Raw genomic sequence first — 15,654 nt, 5'->3', positions numbered from 1 at the left:
TGGTGGCTCACAACCATCCGTAATGAAATCAGAAGCCCTCTTCTGGTGTGTCTGAAGACAGCTACAGTGTACTTACATATAACAATAAATAAATAAATCTTTAAAAAAAAAAACTACATCAAAACCCAAATAGGAAACTCAGTAGACATCTTAACAACTGAACAAAAATAACGTAAAGAGCTGTAATACCATTCATTCTCTGAATCCTTCTTAAAGAACAGCAATGAGGAGCAAAGAAAAAGATGGAGAGATGGCTCAGCGGTTAAGAACACGCAGTCTTACAGAGGACCCGGCTCTGATTCCCAGCTCGTCATGGTGGCTTACATGTGTGCTGGGACCTGAAGTTACGTCAGGGTCTGGGGGTCTGACACCTTCTTCTGACTGTGGACATATAGATGGTGCACAGATACACATGCAGACAAAATAGTCTTTCACATAAAATAGGATTTAGAAGAGGAGAACACATAGCTTGTGAACCTACATAAGTACCTATATGATAAACAAACAAGAAGCAAGGACTGGTAGTCAGGGCCCACTAAGTGGCCAACTCTGCTTTAGATATTTTGAGAGTCTTCTCACTCAATCTAACACTTTAAAAAAAAGTAGTTGTGTTTTTACTACTGTTTTTTTTTTTAAATGAGATAAGTTTAAAGAATAGTTTATATTTAAGGCCAAATTAGAGTCCAAGTTAAAATATAAATTCACCTCTGCTTAATAAAAAACTGTCAAGTTATTCTTTCAAAAAGATTTATTCCTTTATAGAGTAAAAGCATGATCATTCGGATTACCTTGGAAATAAAAGAAATTGCTTAAAGTTCCCTTAAGTCAGTGAGCATTATTAGTATTATCTTCTATTCTTCCCCCTCCTAAAAACAAAGTTCCAGCTGTTTTGGAACTATGTACCTGACCATGTGTGCAGAGGAAGCAGACATTGCTCCAAAGTCTTTGTAAACAAGATGCAGCTGCTGTACAAAGGTTCGGTAAGCAGATCTACCATGACCTGTGCAGCCATTCCTTTATTCTATCATAGTTCTCACCTCCAAAAACACTCTCAGCTATTAAAAATGAGGACATCATGAATTTTTCTGGCAAAAGGATGGAACTAGAAAATATCATCCTGAGTGAGGTAACCCAGACTCAGAAGGATATCCATGGTATGTACTTACTGATAAGTGGATATTAGCAAAAAAAAATACAGAGTACCCATGATGCAACTAACAGACCATAAGAAGGGAGGCAGAGGGAGGAAGGGAGGGATCTGGGTGGGAGAGGAAAAGGGGGGGCAGGATCGGGTATGTGGGGAGACAGCAGAGAAGCCCAGATGGCCAGGAGAAAGAATGGAAGCTGCAGCTATAGGGGGTAGGGGTCAGGGGTCAGGGGTCAGGGGTGAGCCTCTAGAAAGTCCCAGAGACCTGGGATGTAAGAGGCTCCCAGGACTCAGTGAGAATGACATTAGCTGAAATGCCCAGCAGTGGGGAGATAGAACCTGAAGAGATCACCTCCAGTAGATAGACAGGGCCCTAGTGGAGCGATGGGATCTACCCTCAAAATTTTTAACCCAGAATTGTTCTTGTCTAAAAGAAATGTAGGGACAAAAATGGAGGAACAGAGACTGAAGGAAAGGTCATCCAGTGACTAGCCCGACTTGAGATCCATCCCCTGTGTGGGCACCAAATCGTGCCCCAGGGATGGGCCCTTAGTTGCTTATCCACTACTATGTGGTCAGCTCTGAACACATTATTTCTGATGTACCATTGGGCTTGTAGACAGGAGCCTAGCATGGCTGTCCTCTGAGAGGCTCTACCAGCAGCTGACTGAGACAGACGCAGATATAGTCAACCACTCGACTGAGGTCGGAGACCTCTATTGAAGAGTCAGTGGTAGGATTGAAGGAGCTGAAGGGGATTGCAACCCTGCAGGAAGAACAAAAAAATTATCAACTAACCTGGACCTCTGGGAGTTCCCAGGGAGTAAGCCACCAACCAAAGAGCATACACGGGTGGTCCGTGGCCCTTGGCACATATATAGCAGAGGACTGCCTTGTCTGGCCTCAGTGGGACAGGATGGCCTATAGAGACCTGATGCCCCAGGAAAGGGGGATGTGAGGGAGGAGGGTGAGGTGGGGTGGGTAGGTGGGGATGGGAGGGGTATCCTCTCAGAGGCAAAGGAGGATGGGGTGAAGAACTCTTGGGAGGGTGGACTGGGCAGAGGGCGACATTTGAAATGTAAATAAATAAAACAAAAAGTACTATGTAAAAATTGAAAACAAGATACATATCTCAACACAAAATGTATCTCAGTAAGTGCTGCCAATATCAGAACTGACCTGTATGGTCATCCAGGGCAGTTCAAAGAGAACCTGTGATCTCCATGGAGCTTACTAAACACAAGGGAATATAAGGCACCTGGACTGACTTCTTAAATCCTCCCTGGGGACTGACTGCTAGGACAGGGTCATGGTAGGCATGCCACCTACGCTGGCCTCCAGCCGAACCCTGCGCCAGCCTCCTGAGTGCTGCGGCGACTGACCAGAGGCTGCATGGCATTTGTCTTGCCTTGTGTTTCCCCTATTATTTGTTCTTTAATGTTTCTATGGCCAGTCAGGGAGTGGTGACACATTTCTTTACTTAATACCAGCACTTGGGAGGCAGAAACAGGCAGATCTCTGACACAGCAGAGAAATACACTTTCAAAAAAACCAAAACCAACCAACCAACCAACCATGCACCCCCAACATGGCCATCAAAAAGCAGTTCATGAAGTGTTTTCAGTATAAGTACTATTGATGCTGCAGGGCTCAACTCTAATTTGCTTTTAGCATACTTTTGATGTATCAGATCCATTCTCAGACTAATTTCTGGGGTCCAGCTATCCACCTTTGTGAAGTCTTGAACTCATTTGTCTGGTGTATGTTGTCGCTACCTGAATTTGAGTTCTCCTTGACTCATCATGATAATGCAGTTGATAACAATCAACTTCCTTTGTAAAGCACTTGGTATTATTTGTATTTCTTTCAACAGTACAGTGAAAAGGTGTACTGCGTTGGCTGTTTTGCATTTCTGCTCTGTAAGTGGCCAGTTCGTATCTGGCCTGGCTTCTGTTTGTGCTTTTCCTGCTTGAATCCATCTGTGGATGGGATGGGAACCACGGGCCTCAGGCACGAGGACACACATTCTGTCGTCAAGGCCAACTCCTACCCCCTTTATAAGCTTTAATTACCTTAGTATCCTTATACAGAAAGAACTGAAGTTATTCTAGTTTTACTTTATTGCACCTAAAGTATATAGTATTTAAAGTTTGAAATTTAACTTTTATATTGTCAATTATATTCCTTCATGTGGTTGCTTCTACATTATTTCCTAAAGTATGAAGAAAAAGTTGTGGGGATTTATAAAGGAAGATATACATATTAAATGCTTTACCCAGGTTTGCTGAAACAAACTCACCAGGGCTGCCCGTCAAGACATCCACTTATTCTAAACATACTCTATGGTGTTCCAAATTAAGAACATTGACACCAAAACACATGGATCTCTCCATTGATTTGTTTGATCTCTCAGCTCTTAAAGCCAGTGTCATGACACCTAAAACACATGGTGTTTGGCGACACAGAACAGGAATACCACCTGTGTCAGACCGCAATGGCACAGTCCAAGTGTACTCCTATCCTTCCTTCTGAGTGGGCTGGTTACCTTCAAGGCTGGCAGGCTGAAGCCATCTGTCAGGTTACGAGCCTCCTCTTCTGAGATCTGGTCTTCACTGAGCCCAAGCCCCAGCTCCTTAAAAGGTACCACACAGATGTAGTTGGTGACATTGTCACTCTCAGAGTTCAGGGGGTAGGTTAAATTAGGTTAAGGTGGTCAACATCACATCTTCATTAGCACATTTAAGATAGCAAAAAATACCCAAAAATTATATTTACTAATTTTATTTTGAACACAGACTGAAGATTTGTATTAGTTATTTTCAAGAAATGAATATTGAAGAATACGTATTGTCTAACATATTGAGATAACATTCAGGCATCTTATGGGGGTACTTTGAATAAAATGTCTTGTTTAAATAGTTCAAAGTAGGCAGTAGTACTCTAGTTCCTGCCTCGCCGCTGCCCTCTTCAGTGTATTCCATAAACTTTTTGTTATTCTGAAAGCAATAAAAACATATAACCAGAAGAGCAAGTCTCCAAAGGCTAAAATGCTGTTGTTTTGGAAAAGTTCCTTCTAAAGCTGTATAATGGCTCAGGGTCCCTCTGTGTACCAGTCCTTCTCTGCCTCTCTAAGTCCTCAGCCCAACATTTCCCAGACTGAAGTTGGCAGCTGCCAGCTCTAGCTTGTTTCCGGGACCCGTCTCCATCACCTTCCTCGGTGGAGACCTTCTGGGCCCTTCTAGGGATCGGGCAGGAATCTGACCTGGTGCTTGGACTTGGAAGCACACTCAGGGTGAATCCGGTTCTTTGTGTCTTGTTAAGAGTCTGGGAACAGTAACCGTGGACCTTTGTTTATGCTTTGTTTGCTCCTTAACTACTCTGTTTATGCTTTAGGACTGACCATATTCTTTATACATACTTAGAATGATGTAAAGAAGACTGGAAAAAAAATAAGCCCACTTCAGTCTCAGCACTGGCTGGAGTCATGTTGTACTGCTGTCTAATGGGGCCGGGGAGATGGCTCAGCAGTTAAGAGCACTGACTGCTCTTCCAGAGGTCCTGAGTTTAATTCCTAGCAACCACATGGTGGTTCACAACCATCCATAATGGGATCTGATGACCTCTTCTGGTGTGTCTGAAGACAGCTACAGTGTTCTCATATGCATAAAATAAATAAATAAATCTTAAAAAAAAAGTTTAAAAAAATAACGCTGTCTAATTATCTTTTTCTTTTCAGTCCCCGCTCTCTCCCTGGAGACCCTGTTGATTGACTGAGCTGGCTTGGTCATTCCTCATGGATGTATCAGTAGCAATCAAATTATTTTCCCTCTCTAATTGCTCTTTGATAGTATTATACACATACCTTAAAAAAATCCTTTTTATTTGCACTTATGCTGCATTTATTCCTGAGTTATACTGTGTGTGGTCCCAGCTTCTTCTAGGATATCTTATTTTCTGTGCAATCTCTCTAGCTTTGAACAGATTGATCTTTTTCAGTAGGAATCCCTGCGTGTGGCAAGCGAGCTGAGGTATGAGTCACTCTGCCAGGAGCTCTGTGAGGGACACCAGGGCCGGGTGCTCAGTTCATCTAGATATGTTAAAGTCTGAGGACTCTGTGTCAAAATCCTCAAGTTCTGCATTACTTCCTTCATTTTTAAGCATATGAAGCAATATTTTCCCCCTTTGTTTTTTTTTTTTTGTTGTTGTTTTGTTTTTTCTGAGACAGGGTTTCCCTGTATAGTCCTGACTGCCATGGAATTCACTCTGTAGACCAGGCTGGGCTCAAACTCAAGAGATTCGCTTACCTCTGTCACCCGAGTGCTGGGATTACAGGCGTGTGCCACCACTGCCTGGCATATCTGCAAACCTTAGCTGCCCATTTTTTATCATCTCGTCTATTAGAAAGTAAGCTTCACTGGAACAGGGTGGTTTCCTTGTTCACTGCTAGGTCCTCAGTGTTGAAAACGCTTGACTGGTGCAAGCAAGTGCTCTCCTTCTCCCTACTCTGAATTCACATTCCATGGGCAGAGATTGCATTTATGTTATAAGAACGCGCTAGTGACGAGCACCACTGTCTAGTATCTGTGTTCAAGAAAAACTCCCTGAATGACTACCTACTTGGATGGAGTTCCCAAGCCACTTTCAAATCTGTTCTTTCCATATTCTCTTTGTTTGTTTGTTTGTATAGAGGGCTTCTCTGTGTAGCCCTGGCTGTCTCAGTTTGTAGGCCAGGCTGACTTTGAACTCAGAGATCTACCTGCCTCTGCTGGGATTAAAGGTTTGTGCCACCGTGCCTAGCTCTCTCCATATCCTTTGTTCTTGCTATCTGTGATATAGACTTGTTTTCTCAGGATAGATTCCTACCTATTCTGGGAGGGCTGGGCCAACCCATGTGAAAGCCTCTTAAATCCCATTAGGTCGGGTGCACTGTTGAAAGATTCCCTGAGCACTTATATTGCATTATGAATGCTGGCTTATTTATTGATAACATTTAAAAGTCCTCAAAGAGGTAGTTTATGTTTTGTGCTGTCTCTTTAACACCTGGAAGAGTATTTGACGCACAGCTGGCAGACATTTTAAATAGTGGAGAAAGTAGACAGGAAAGTTCTTACTGAGAATTAAACTGTTTTCTCTTCACTTCCAAAGAGATTGCACATTATAGCTATACATAATACATATTTACATGTAGGTGTATATATTATACAGTTTGAATTATAAGTCACTTCTCTTTTTGGTTTTCATAAAGTAGAGTTAAAAAATATAGCCAGGAAGGTCTGTGTAAAGCACGTATGCTAAAACATATGGCACACATAAACACTAAACACTACATTGACCAGTACCCAGCAAACTGAACAAGTTTTTTAACAGAGGAGTATTTTAATCTTCTATTTACCCATAGTTTAATGTATTTATGAATCTTAATTTACTAAGTATGGGAATGCTGCCATTCTAAAGATAAAGAGAGTAAAGCAGAGAAGAGGAAGTTAGCTTACATTAGTGAGAGTCACCTATGCAGTAAAAAAGTGATACAGCCAAAATTTGAACTTAGGCAGTCTAGCACTGGTTTTTTGAAAGGGGAAGGATTTTCTGCTGCCAGGTCACTGCCATTTCAGGACGCACATCTGCCACATTTGCTAAGTTTCTTACAGCATCTCATCTAACAAAGCCAAGCTCTTTGCCCTCTTTCTTTAGACCACTGAAGACAAAGATTCTGAGAAGCTTCCCCTGTCCGAATGACCCACCCACAGGCAGAATCTCTTCCTGCCTGTCGCTCTCATTCCCCTATAATGCACTTCCAGTTTAAAACAGAGGTGAAGAGAAACCTTAGCTTTGGAGTAGTCATTCTCAATGCAGAGCTCACTCTCAGACGCAAGCGTAGCGTGTCATTCAGGGCGTTGGAAACACTGTTAGCCTCACACGGAGACAAAAGGATATTTTTTTAGCATGTACAGGGTAGCTAGCCTTGTGGCTTGAAAGTTGGCTCTTACGGTCCTGTAGACGGCTTTCCGAAGGCCGATGAGATGCTGGCTGGGATGCTGTGCAGCCTTATTAAATGAGCAAGCAGCACTGACCCTGTCAAGCAAACTTGAAAAGTAAAATGTGATACAACTGTACAGGTGTCCTAAAGTTTGTGTTTCCTAAATCCACAATTCTATTACACTTAGAAACAATTTCTTTCTTAAAATTATTATAAGTATCTCACATTGTGCCCCCTCCCTTCTTTTGATACATACAAAGCCACTAGAACACACAAATGAAACAAAGTGTAACAACCGAAAAATGTAAAATTGCAAGGAATATTTAGTCAAATACAGAGAAAATTTTATTTGAGATAGAAAGACACTCTACCTGCGAAAATACACTACAGTAGAATGACTTTACAGGCTTCAAAGCCAGCGTCAACAGGTTGTCTGAAGGGCTAATTATCAACACCCTCTCATGCTTACGACACATTCATATCAGGTTCAGGAATCCCTTGTTTGATCGCATGCACAGCATTAACAACTGTACATGAATCCGTTCTGTAGACTCAGAAGGGTCGGGTAGAGTTGGTCCCAACCTGCAACCACTGGCACTTACCTACCACAGTGAAGGAGGGGCGCAGAGAGGTGGCAGGACCAGTGGCCAACAGGGGACGCAAACAGAAAGGCAAAGCACAGCTACTGTGCTGGGCCAGCTGCCCCCACGCTCCACAGCTTCCGGGCTTTCCCCAGGCCAGAGGCAGGCATGCGCAAAATGGTGCATGCTGAAATGTGTTGCTTTAGGACTGCGCTTAAGCAGGGTTATTAAGTGCTGCCAGTTATTCTAATCAGGAACCTCCTCCAATAGCAAGACAAAACTCTCATCATTTAAGTCTTCTTCATAAAACCACACGTCTATATAACAGACGCTGAAGTAGAATTTTCACAATGTAAAATCAAACTAAAAGATATGGACAAAGATGGACAGGCTTAATTTTAAGTAAGGGAACACAGGAAAAGAAAGGTTAAATTATTTGCCAGAAAGGGATCAAGGAGGCAGAAGCGGACCACTTCTGGCTTCAGTGTGAGGCAGCGGGGCTTGTGCTCTGTGGAACCAATTTGACAGACTGAAATATTTCTAAGACACTGGGAGGCAAGGCTGATTACCCCTTGGGACTTTTCTTTTTCTTTTTTCTCTTTTTCTTTCTTTCCTTCCTTCCTTCCTTCCTTCCTTCCTTCCTTCCTTCCTTCCTTCCTTCCTTCCTTCCTTCCTTCCTTCCTTTCTTTCTTTTTTTTTGAGACAGGGTTTTTCTGTTTAGCTCCAGTTGTCCTAGAACTCACTCTGTAGACCAGGCTGGCTGGCCTCGAACTCCCAAGTGCTGGGATTAAAGGCGTGCGCCACCACTGCCTGGCTCTGTGACTTTTCTGTCCACTGTCCAGTTAGATGGACACACTGAGGTGACGTCTTCTAATTCTCTTTACCCACCGGCCACCGTACAAGAGCAGAGCCAGGGTGAACCTGCTTAATGGCCTACTTTACCTTCTCATGTTAAGTCCATGATATGGGTAAAAGTCAGAAAACTGACAGTCCCAGCATCTTGTATACACGTCTAAGCATTGGCTGGGCTCATAGCCACTCATCACTTAGGCCTCTCAGTAAGATGCTGTGTGAGTCAACAAGAAGGAGATATTACTTAATTTAAGTGTGACATTTTAGTTTCTAAAATTTGACAAACGACTTAAAATTTGCTATCTGCTAGTAAGAATTGGAGCTAACCTAATGGAAGAACAAAATCAATTTACACAGGATTGTTTCACTTTGTAGCCAGCAGCAGAAGGCATAAAATTCTTCAATGTCATTGTGGTGGTTTGAATAAAAATGGTTGCCACAGGACCACAGGGAGGGGCAGTTAGGAGGTGTGGCCTTGCTGGAGTGGGCGTGGCTTTATAGGAGGAGGTGTTACTGGGGGTGGTCTTTGAGTTCTTAGAAGCTCAGCTAGGCCTAGTGTGGCAGTTACTTCTGCTGCCTGAGGGTCAAAATGTAGACCGCTCAGCTCCTTCTCCAGCACTGCGTCTGCCCCTGTGCCACCATGTTTCCAGTCATGACAATAATAGACTGAACCTCAGACCTGTAAGCCAGTCCCGATTAAACATCTTCCTTTATAAGAGCCACTTTGGTCATGGTGACTCTTCACGGTGACAGCAGCCTAACTAAGACACTCATCTGTCCTCTCAGGATTGTTCTAAGGAACAGGAGAGCACAATGACTCCCACACGGTCCTCTACTTCTCCACTCTGATTTTCCAGACAGCTTTTCTGGCAAGAGGAAGCACGAACCCAGGGCAGAGCAGAGTGAGTGCAGCAAAAGCTACAGGTGGCTCCTCCCTCCCAGTCCTCACTGCAGTCTCACTGCAGCTAATTCAAAGCAGGAGCTGTTCACTGAATACTTATTTTCCCACATATAAATGGCAACAGGAAAACGTTTCAAAATGAGAAGGGGACAAGAGAGGTGACAGAGGCCAACATGATTGAAATATATCATGTACATGCATGAGGATGTCAGAGCAAAACTCACTATATCACTGATATGTGTTAATTAAAATATTTTAAACATATTTTAGTAAATTATGAAATATACTACAGTCTAACTGCCACCCGTGAATGTTTAGCAGGTGGCCTAGTGTACTGAAAATGGGCTTCTAAAGTCAGAGGTGAGGGATATGAACAACTGAATAACTGAATTGTATGCAAAATTGATTAGCATAGCATATGGATCATAGCTTGTCCCTAATGAGTGTAAGCCCTCTCCCCCATATGTGCTATGTGGTGCATGAACATGTACATATTTATTTGGGTATAGATGACAGTATTCTCAGGAGGGCACATGCCCCACACTTTCATGACACTATTCTCGAGACAGGGTCTATCATGGAATCCAGAACTAGGCCAGTGGCCAGTAAGTCTCACTCCTGACCCCACTCCTCTACAGTACTGGGGTTACCGCTCCATCATGTGGCCATGCCTGGCTCTTTATACAGGCGCTGGGGATGTGAACCCAAGTCCTCATGCTTGCACAAGTGTTCTTACCTGCTGAGCCATCGCCCTAGCCCCGCATCCCTCTTTCGGGAAGTATATCCTGCATCACAAATATTAACAGCGACTGCTCAATATTTAGTTTCCCATGGGAACGTGCAACATCAGCTGCTAATGGTCAGCCGGGAGTGTTATTAGTGTACGCTTACATTTTAAAGTGAGTTCGTGTCAGGTCCATCTACAGCATATACTGGGCAATGCGGTCTTTTGATAGGTAACAAACACAGCACTGGGCCAAAGCAACTATGATTCGAAAAACAGTTTTCATATAACACGGATCCAAGTAGATAAGCAGACGCTACTATACACCCACCTAGTACATAATGACTCTATCTCTTAACTAATAGACTATGTGGACTTCTGCCATAACTGTAACACAAAAATAAAAATGGATGACATTCTCCTTAAAGCAAATAGCAGAACAGTATCCTTTAACAGTATCCTCCTTTAAAAAATAAAGTGAGAAATTAACTCACAGAGTAAATCCCCTGGAAATGACTTCCGTTTCTTGGATGAGACGTAGGGATTTTCTCACAAGGTTAGTGAAGGCTCGGCTGTTGGCTGCCATGTCTTCCAAACGGACCCTATATCTTTTCAGAGTCATTTGCAGTCTGGCTGTCCTCCATAATTTCAAAACTCGTATGATCAAGTAAAGAGACAGAATTATTCCCCATACCAGCCAGGAAGACACAATCCAGCACGTGGGGAACATGATGAGCAGACTAGCAAAGGCGCAGAGCAGCGAGACATCCCTAGGAACACAGAAACCCGGAAAAAGCCGTCAGACGAGAAAGCAGTAATAGAATTCAGTGGATCAAAGCAAAGCAACAGCTTCTTTGTGAAGCAGTACTGTGGAAATGTGGCATGCAATAGGGAGACGTGGGATGGTCTTAAACCTCTAGCACATTAGATGCTGCCGCCTAGGTATTAAAATTTCAGCTGGTGCACTTAGGTAAAGGACATAGGAAAGAGGTGTGTTCTACAACTGTTTTAGGAAGCATGGTAGGTATCTAATATGTAAATTATAGAGCCAAATCCAAAATTTTATAGATTTAAAAGTAAAAACAGTATCTCAGAACTATTTTGGGCTTATTTTCCCTAAAGACATTTGCCCAAAAAAACCTGTCCTACACAGAAACCATTCATTCTATGCCTTACTTGAAAGCAAGATGGTGCATGCCTACAATCTAAGCACTTAGGAGGCTGAATATTGTAGGCTACAGAAGAAAACCATGTTTTAAAAAGCTTAAAGGCAAAACAGCAATAATAAAACATAGTTGGTAACTGAACAGTCATCCAACTTAATAGTTGCAGCTAACCTGAAAAACCATTCTTGCCACAGACCATGGGACAGGCAAGCCTTGCTTGTACTTCTGCTTGTACTACATTAGTAGAAATAAGAGTATGCAAACAATTTTATTTTTGTTGATTATGAATCTAATGGGTTAAAAAATACATCCTTTAAGCAGTGAAAACTTTGGTGAAATGTGTGCTCATAAGACAGGAGCACGGGGACATGTATAAATAGCATCAGCTATACTTGGGAGGCAGTGTCATACTCACGTGACAGTGCTTGCATGTTGCACGTGCCTATGTCCCCCCATTGCTCTCCATCTTATTTTTTTAAAGTCTTTCCCGGGAACCTAAAGCTCATCATCTTGACTACAGCTTCTGCACCACAGCCTCAGCGTTTGCCTCTCTCCTCCCGCACACTGTGAGGCAGATGCACAGCGGCGCTCCGAGGTTTTAGACTTTTAAGTGGGTGCTAGGAGTCTGAACTCAGACACCAATGCTCGTGTGTGTGGCAAGCATGTTACTCACGGAACTGTCTCCCAGTCTGAGTTTGGAGAATGCTTCTTAATAAATGCTAGTCCTAACAGATTTCAGAATCCAGTACTTTTAAAGACAATTTACAATCCTGGTAAAACCAGAAATTAAAATAGCATAGTTTACTTTTATATCATTAGCAGCTGTGGTGGTTTTCGTGAGAATGGCCCAAATGGGCTCATACATTTGAATAGTTAGTCACTAGGGAGTGGAACTGCTGAGAAGAATTTTTAGGACGCATGGCTTTATTGAAGTGGGTGTGGCCTTGCTGGAGGAAGAATGTCTCTGGGAGTGGGCTTTGAAGTTTCTCTTTTCTCACTGTCTGTTGCCCATGGGTCAGGATGTAAAGTTTTCCACGACTGCTCGAGCCCCATGCCTGCCTGTTTCCCACAATGATCATCATAAACTAATCCCTAAAACTGTAAGCAAGGTCCCCACCCTGGTCATGGTGTCTCCTCCGCAATAGAACAGTAATGAAGAAACAGCAAACTATCAAAGCATTTCCAAAATCTCGTAATTACTCAGCCAATCACCTTAGTTTGCCTGTGAATGCGTCTGTGTGTATTCATGGGAGGTCAGAGGTCAACTTTCAGCGCCATTCTTCAGGTGCTGCCCACCTTGGTTTTATCATTGTTGTTTGTCACTATTGTGTGTTTTTCTGAGACAGGTCTCTCTGTGTAGCCCTAGCTTGCCTGGTACATGCTCTATAGACCAGGATTGCCTCAAACTCTGAGAGATCCACCTGACTCTGAGTCCCGAGGACTCAGATTATAGGCATGTACCACCCCAGGCAGCCCATTTTGTATTTTGTTTTTAATCTTTCCCAACAGGTTATGCTGGGCTGTCCAGTGAGACCTAGTGCTCCTGTCTTGGCCTCCCCAGCACTGGTATCAAAGCATACGCTACCATACCAAGCTTTTTAAAAAAAGTGTGGTGAGTTCTGGGTTTGAAACTGTATGGCAAACATTAGGAAATGAGATTTCTCTCCAGCCCCATAAATGCTTAGCATCTCCAGTTCATTCTTTGCAGATCTTTAAATTCACATATTATGTAATATGCATATAAATATCTATTTTTGTGGGTCTTTTGGAGACAAGGTCTTCACTGTGTTGTCCAGAATGGTCTTGAATGCTTGGGCTCAAGCAACGATCTTAGTAGCCTAGACTATAACCAGATGTGTGGGACTCTAGGTACACACCACTAGGACAGGCAAATTTTTCTATTTTTAAAGAGAAAAAAAATGTTTATTTCCTCATAATGCTATTTCAGGGTCTGCTGGCTTGGAAACATACTTGGTTATCCAGGACAATGTGGCAGGAAAGAAACTAAGAACACAGGCCAGTTAACATGGCTGCTTATAGAACCTGAACTGGGTGAGAGAAATGTAACTTTTACATTCCTGATTCACTCTTCCCTTCTCTGTCAAACATGATGAATAAATACATAGGAGAAGGACATCACAATTCCCAGACATGTATGGCTACGTATAAAGTTGTTTAGTATTTGTCATCTCCTTTTTGAAGAGACTACTTTAAGAGATTATGATCTAGAGCTTTTGCAATAACCCCATTTTCCAGTAGCAGAAAGGTTCCCTGAGTTTTATTTGACTGTGCTTTTTTCTTTTGAGACAAGGTCTTTGCAGAATTGACCTGGCTGGTTCCTAATTCCTGGGACCCTATGATCCTCCTGCCTCAGCTTCCCAAGTAAGCTTTAGAATAGTACAAGTCATTAGTTCCCAGTTCTGCTCTCTTCTCAGCCATTATATCAATACTCAATGCTTTTTTCCCATCTCTTGACCTTCAGTATCTCTGTAACACAGCTATGACATCATCGGGCTGGGGCTGACATGCACACCGCATTGCTTTACTGATTCTTTGAGGAATTTATCCCTAATTTTTAAGCTGCTAAATACAGAACTAATTTTTCTGAATTGGATATATACATGACAACTACTTTCCAGCACTTTTTTTAATTTTTGGTTTTCTTTTATGTGTGGTGTGTCATTGTATTTGTTATCATTTTAAACATAAACATGGGGTATTTATAAGGCCTTGACAATAGAGAATGTTATAATAGATTTCTTCTGATGATACCCTATTTGTAGGCAGTCAAAAGAGAAATGTTTTCTGGACAGTACCAAATATTAGGAGTTGCCAGGGAGCAGAGTGTTGGAAGGTGTCCATTTTCCTGCTGAGGCTGCCCTGCAGACAGGATGCTGGGATCAAGCAGTTCAATCAGCTCCACATCCTCTTGTAGCAGGACTTCCTGTTGCAGGATGGTATGCAGCGAGTCCAGTCGGAATCCGGTGTCCTTGCCATCAAAACACAGGATGACAAGTATTAATACATACAGAACACTTCATCAAATGCTAAATTTGGTGTAGTTCCAGCTATAGGTATTTATTTTTAAAGTAGAATCCAAGAAGAAGCAGGTGTGGTTTTAATTTTCACTGTAAATATAAAACAATAAAGATTGATATGGATATTATTAAGCTACAAAATATGAAAAATAAATTTATAGTAATGAGATATAAAGAAATTACAGATTAATAAACCTAATCTATTTATAAATAGACTAAATAAATAAATAGAGAATAAATTCTACTTAAATTACTGGTATATAAGTGAAATGTAATACACATAAAAATCTAATACAAAAGATGCTGCCTCTGGATGCTGCAGTAACTGAGCCAGTGTGGGGATCTGAGTGAGAAGGGCCGCCACAGGCTCCCATCTGAACGCCTGGCCCCTGGTCAGGAGAACTGGCTGGAAAGGAGCAGGGGATGCAGCACTGTTCAATGAGCCGAGTAACCCAGGTGTGCTTTGAGGTTTCCCAACACTGGGGCCATTTTCACTCTGCTCTGTCTCCTGCCTAACAGTTGAAAACGTGAGACCTATCATGGACAATAACCCTCTAAAACCGTAAGACAAAATAAATGCTTTCTTCCTTCATTAGTGTTGGAGACCAGGCCTCAGACATGCCAGGAGGCACAGCCCAAGCCTGTGAGTGTCTATACTTAAGGCTTGGAGAAAAACTGAAAAGTAAATGATTACAAGAATAGTGTGTATCAGGGTACAGAGGCAGTTATAAAAATGACACAGGAACACTAAATTTCAAGTCAGAAAAAAGAGGGAAAAACTGTGCTTGCCTTAAGCATGAACAGCACTGGCCAGAGCGGCTGGAAGGCGAAGTCTTTCTAGTCTGTGAGAGTGGACTCTGCTGTCCAGCATGGCGGAGGCTGAGAGATGAGGCAGCAGCCTCTGAACAGCAGGCTAGCTCTCACAGTAGCCTGGGAGGCGCACCAAGGGAGACTGAGTAACTTTTCAGAATTCTCCTTTCAAAGCTTCAGTCTTTGGTAGTCATTTTTTGTTTACACATTTTAAATTAAAGTTATTGGCTTTGTATTTAGAGTATGTGTGTGGGTTCACATGGAGAGCAGAGGACAACCCATAGGAGGTCACAGTCTCCTTCCACTGTGTGGATCCGAGGTTCAGCCTCAGATCATCAGGCTTCACAGCGCGCGCCTTTACCACATAAACCATTGTTATTCCCCTTGTTTGTTTAAGTAGTACACAAGAACATAAAATTAAGCAGGACATGGTGACTTATGCTTAATCTCAGTAACTG

General features: G+C 42.5%; 1 protein-coding gene across 4 annotated transcripts in view; it reads right to left on the bottom strand.

Annotated features, from left to right (window-relative positions):
• Nucleotides 1–15,654, bottom strand: part of Vezt (vezatin, adherens junctions transmembrane protein) — a 68,937-nt gene that overhangs the window by 16,565 nt on the left and 36,718 nt on the right. For 2 of the 4 annotated variants that reach the window (XM_052165429.1, XM_052165431.1), the window contains 4 exons: nt 14,165–14,337; nt 10,677–10,952; nt 7,082–7,219; nt 3,693–3,840 (listed from right to left, as the gene is read on the bottom strand). In XM_052165429.1, the coding sequence (XP_052021389.1) occupies nt 3,693–3,840; nt 7,082–7,219; nt 10,677–10,952; nt 14,165–14,337 (735 nt within the window). Of the gene's footprint in view, nt 1–3,692; nt 3,841–7,081; nt 7,232–10,676; nt 10,953–14,164; nt 14,338–15,654 lie in introns of all 4 variants that reach the window. The other 2 variants (XM_052165428.1, XM_052165430.1) reach the window with 2 other exon arrangements.

Source organism: Apodemus sylvaticus, chromosome 20 (assembly GCF_947179515.1).
Source record: "Apodemus sylvaticus chromosome 20, mApoSyl1.1, whole genome shotgun sequence".
NCBI lineage: Eukaryota > Metazoa > Chordata > Mammalia > Rodentia > Muridae > Apodemus > Apodemus sylvaticus.
The sequence above is the reverse complement of the archived record's forward strand: the minus strand, read 5'-3'. Positions and strand labels throughout refer to the sequence as shown.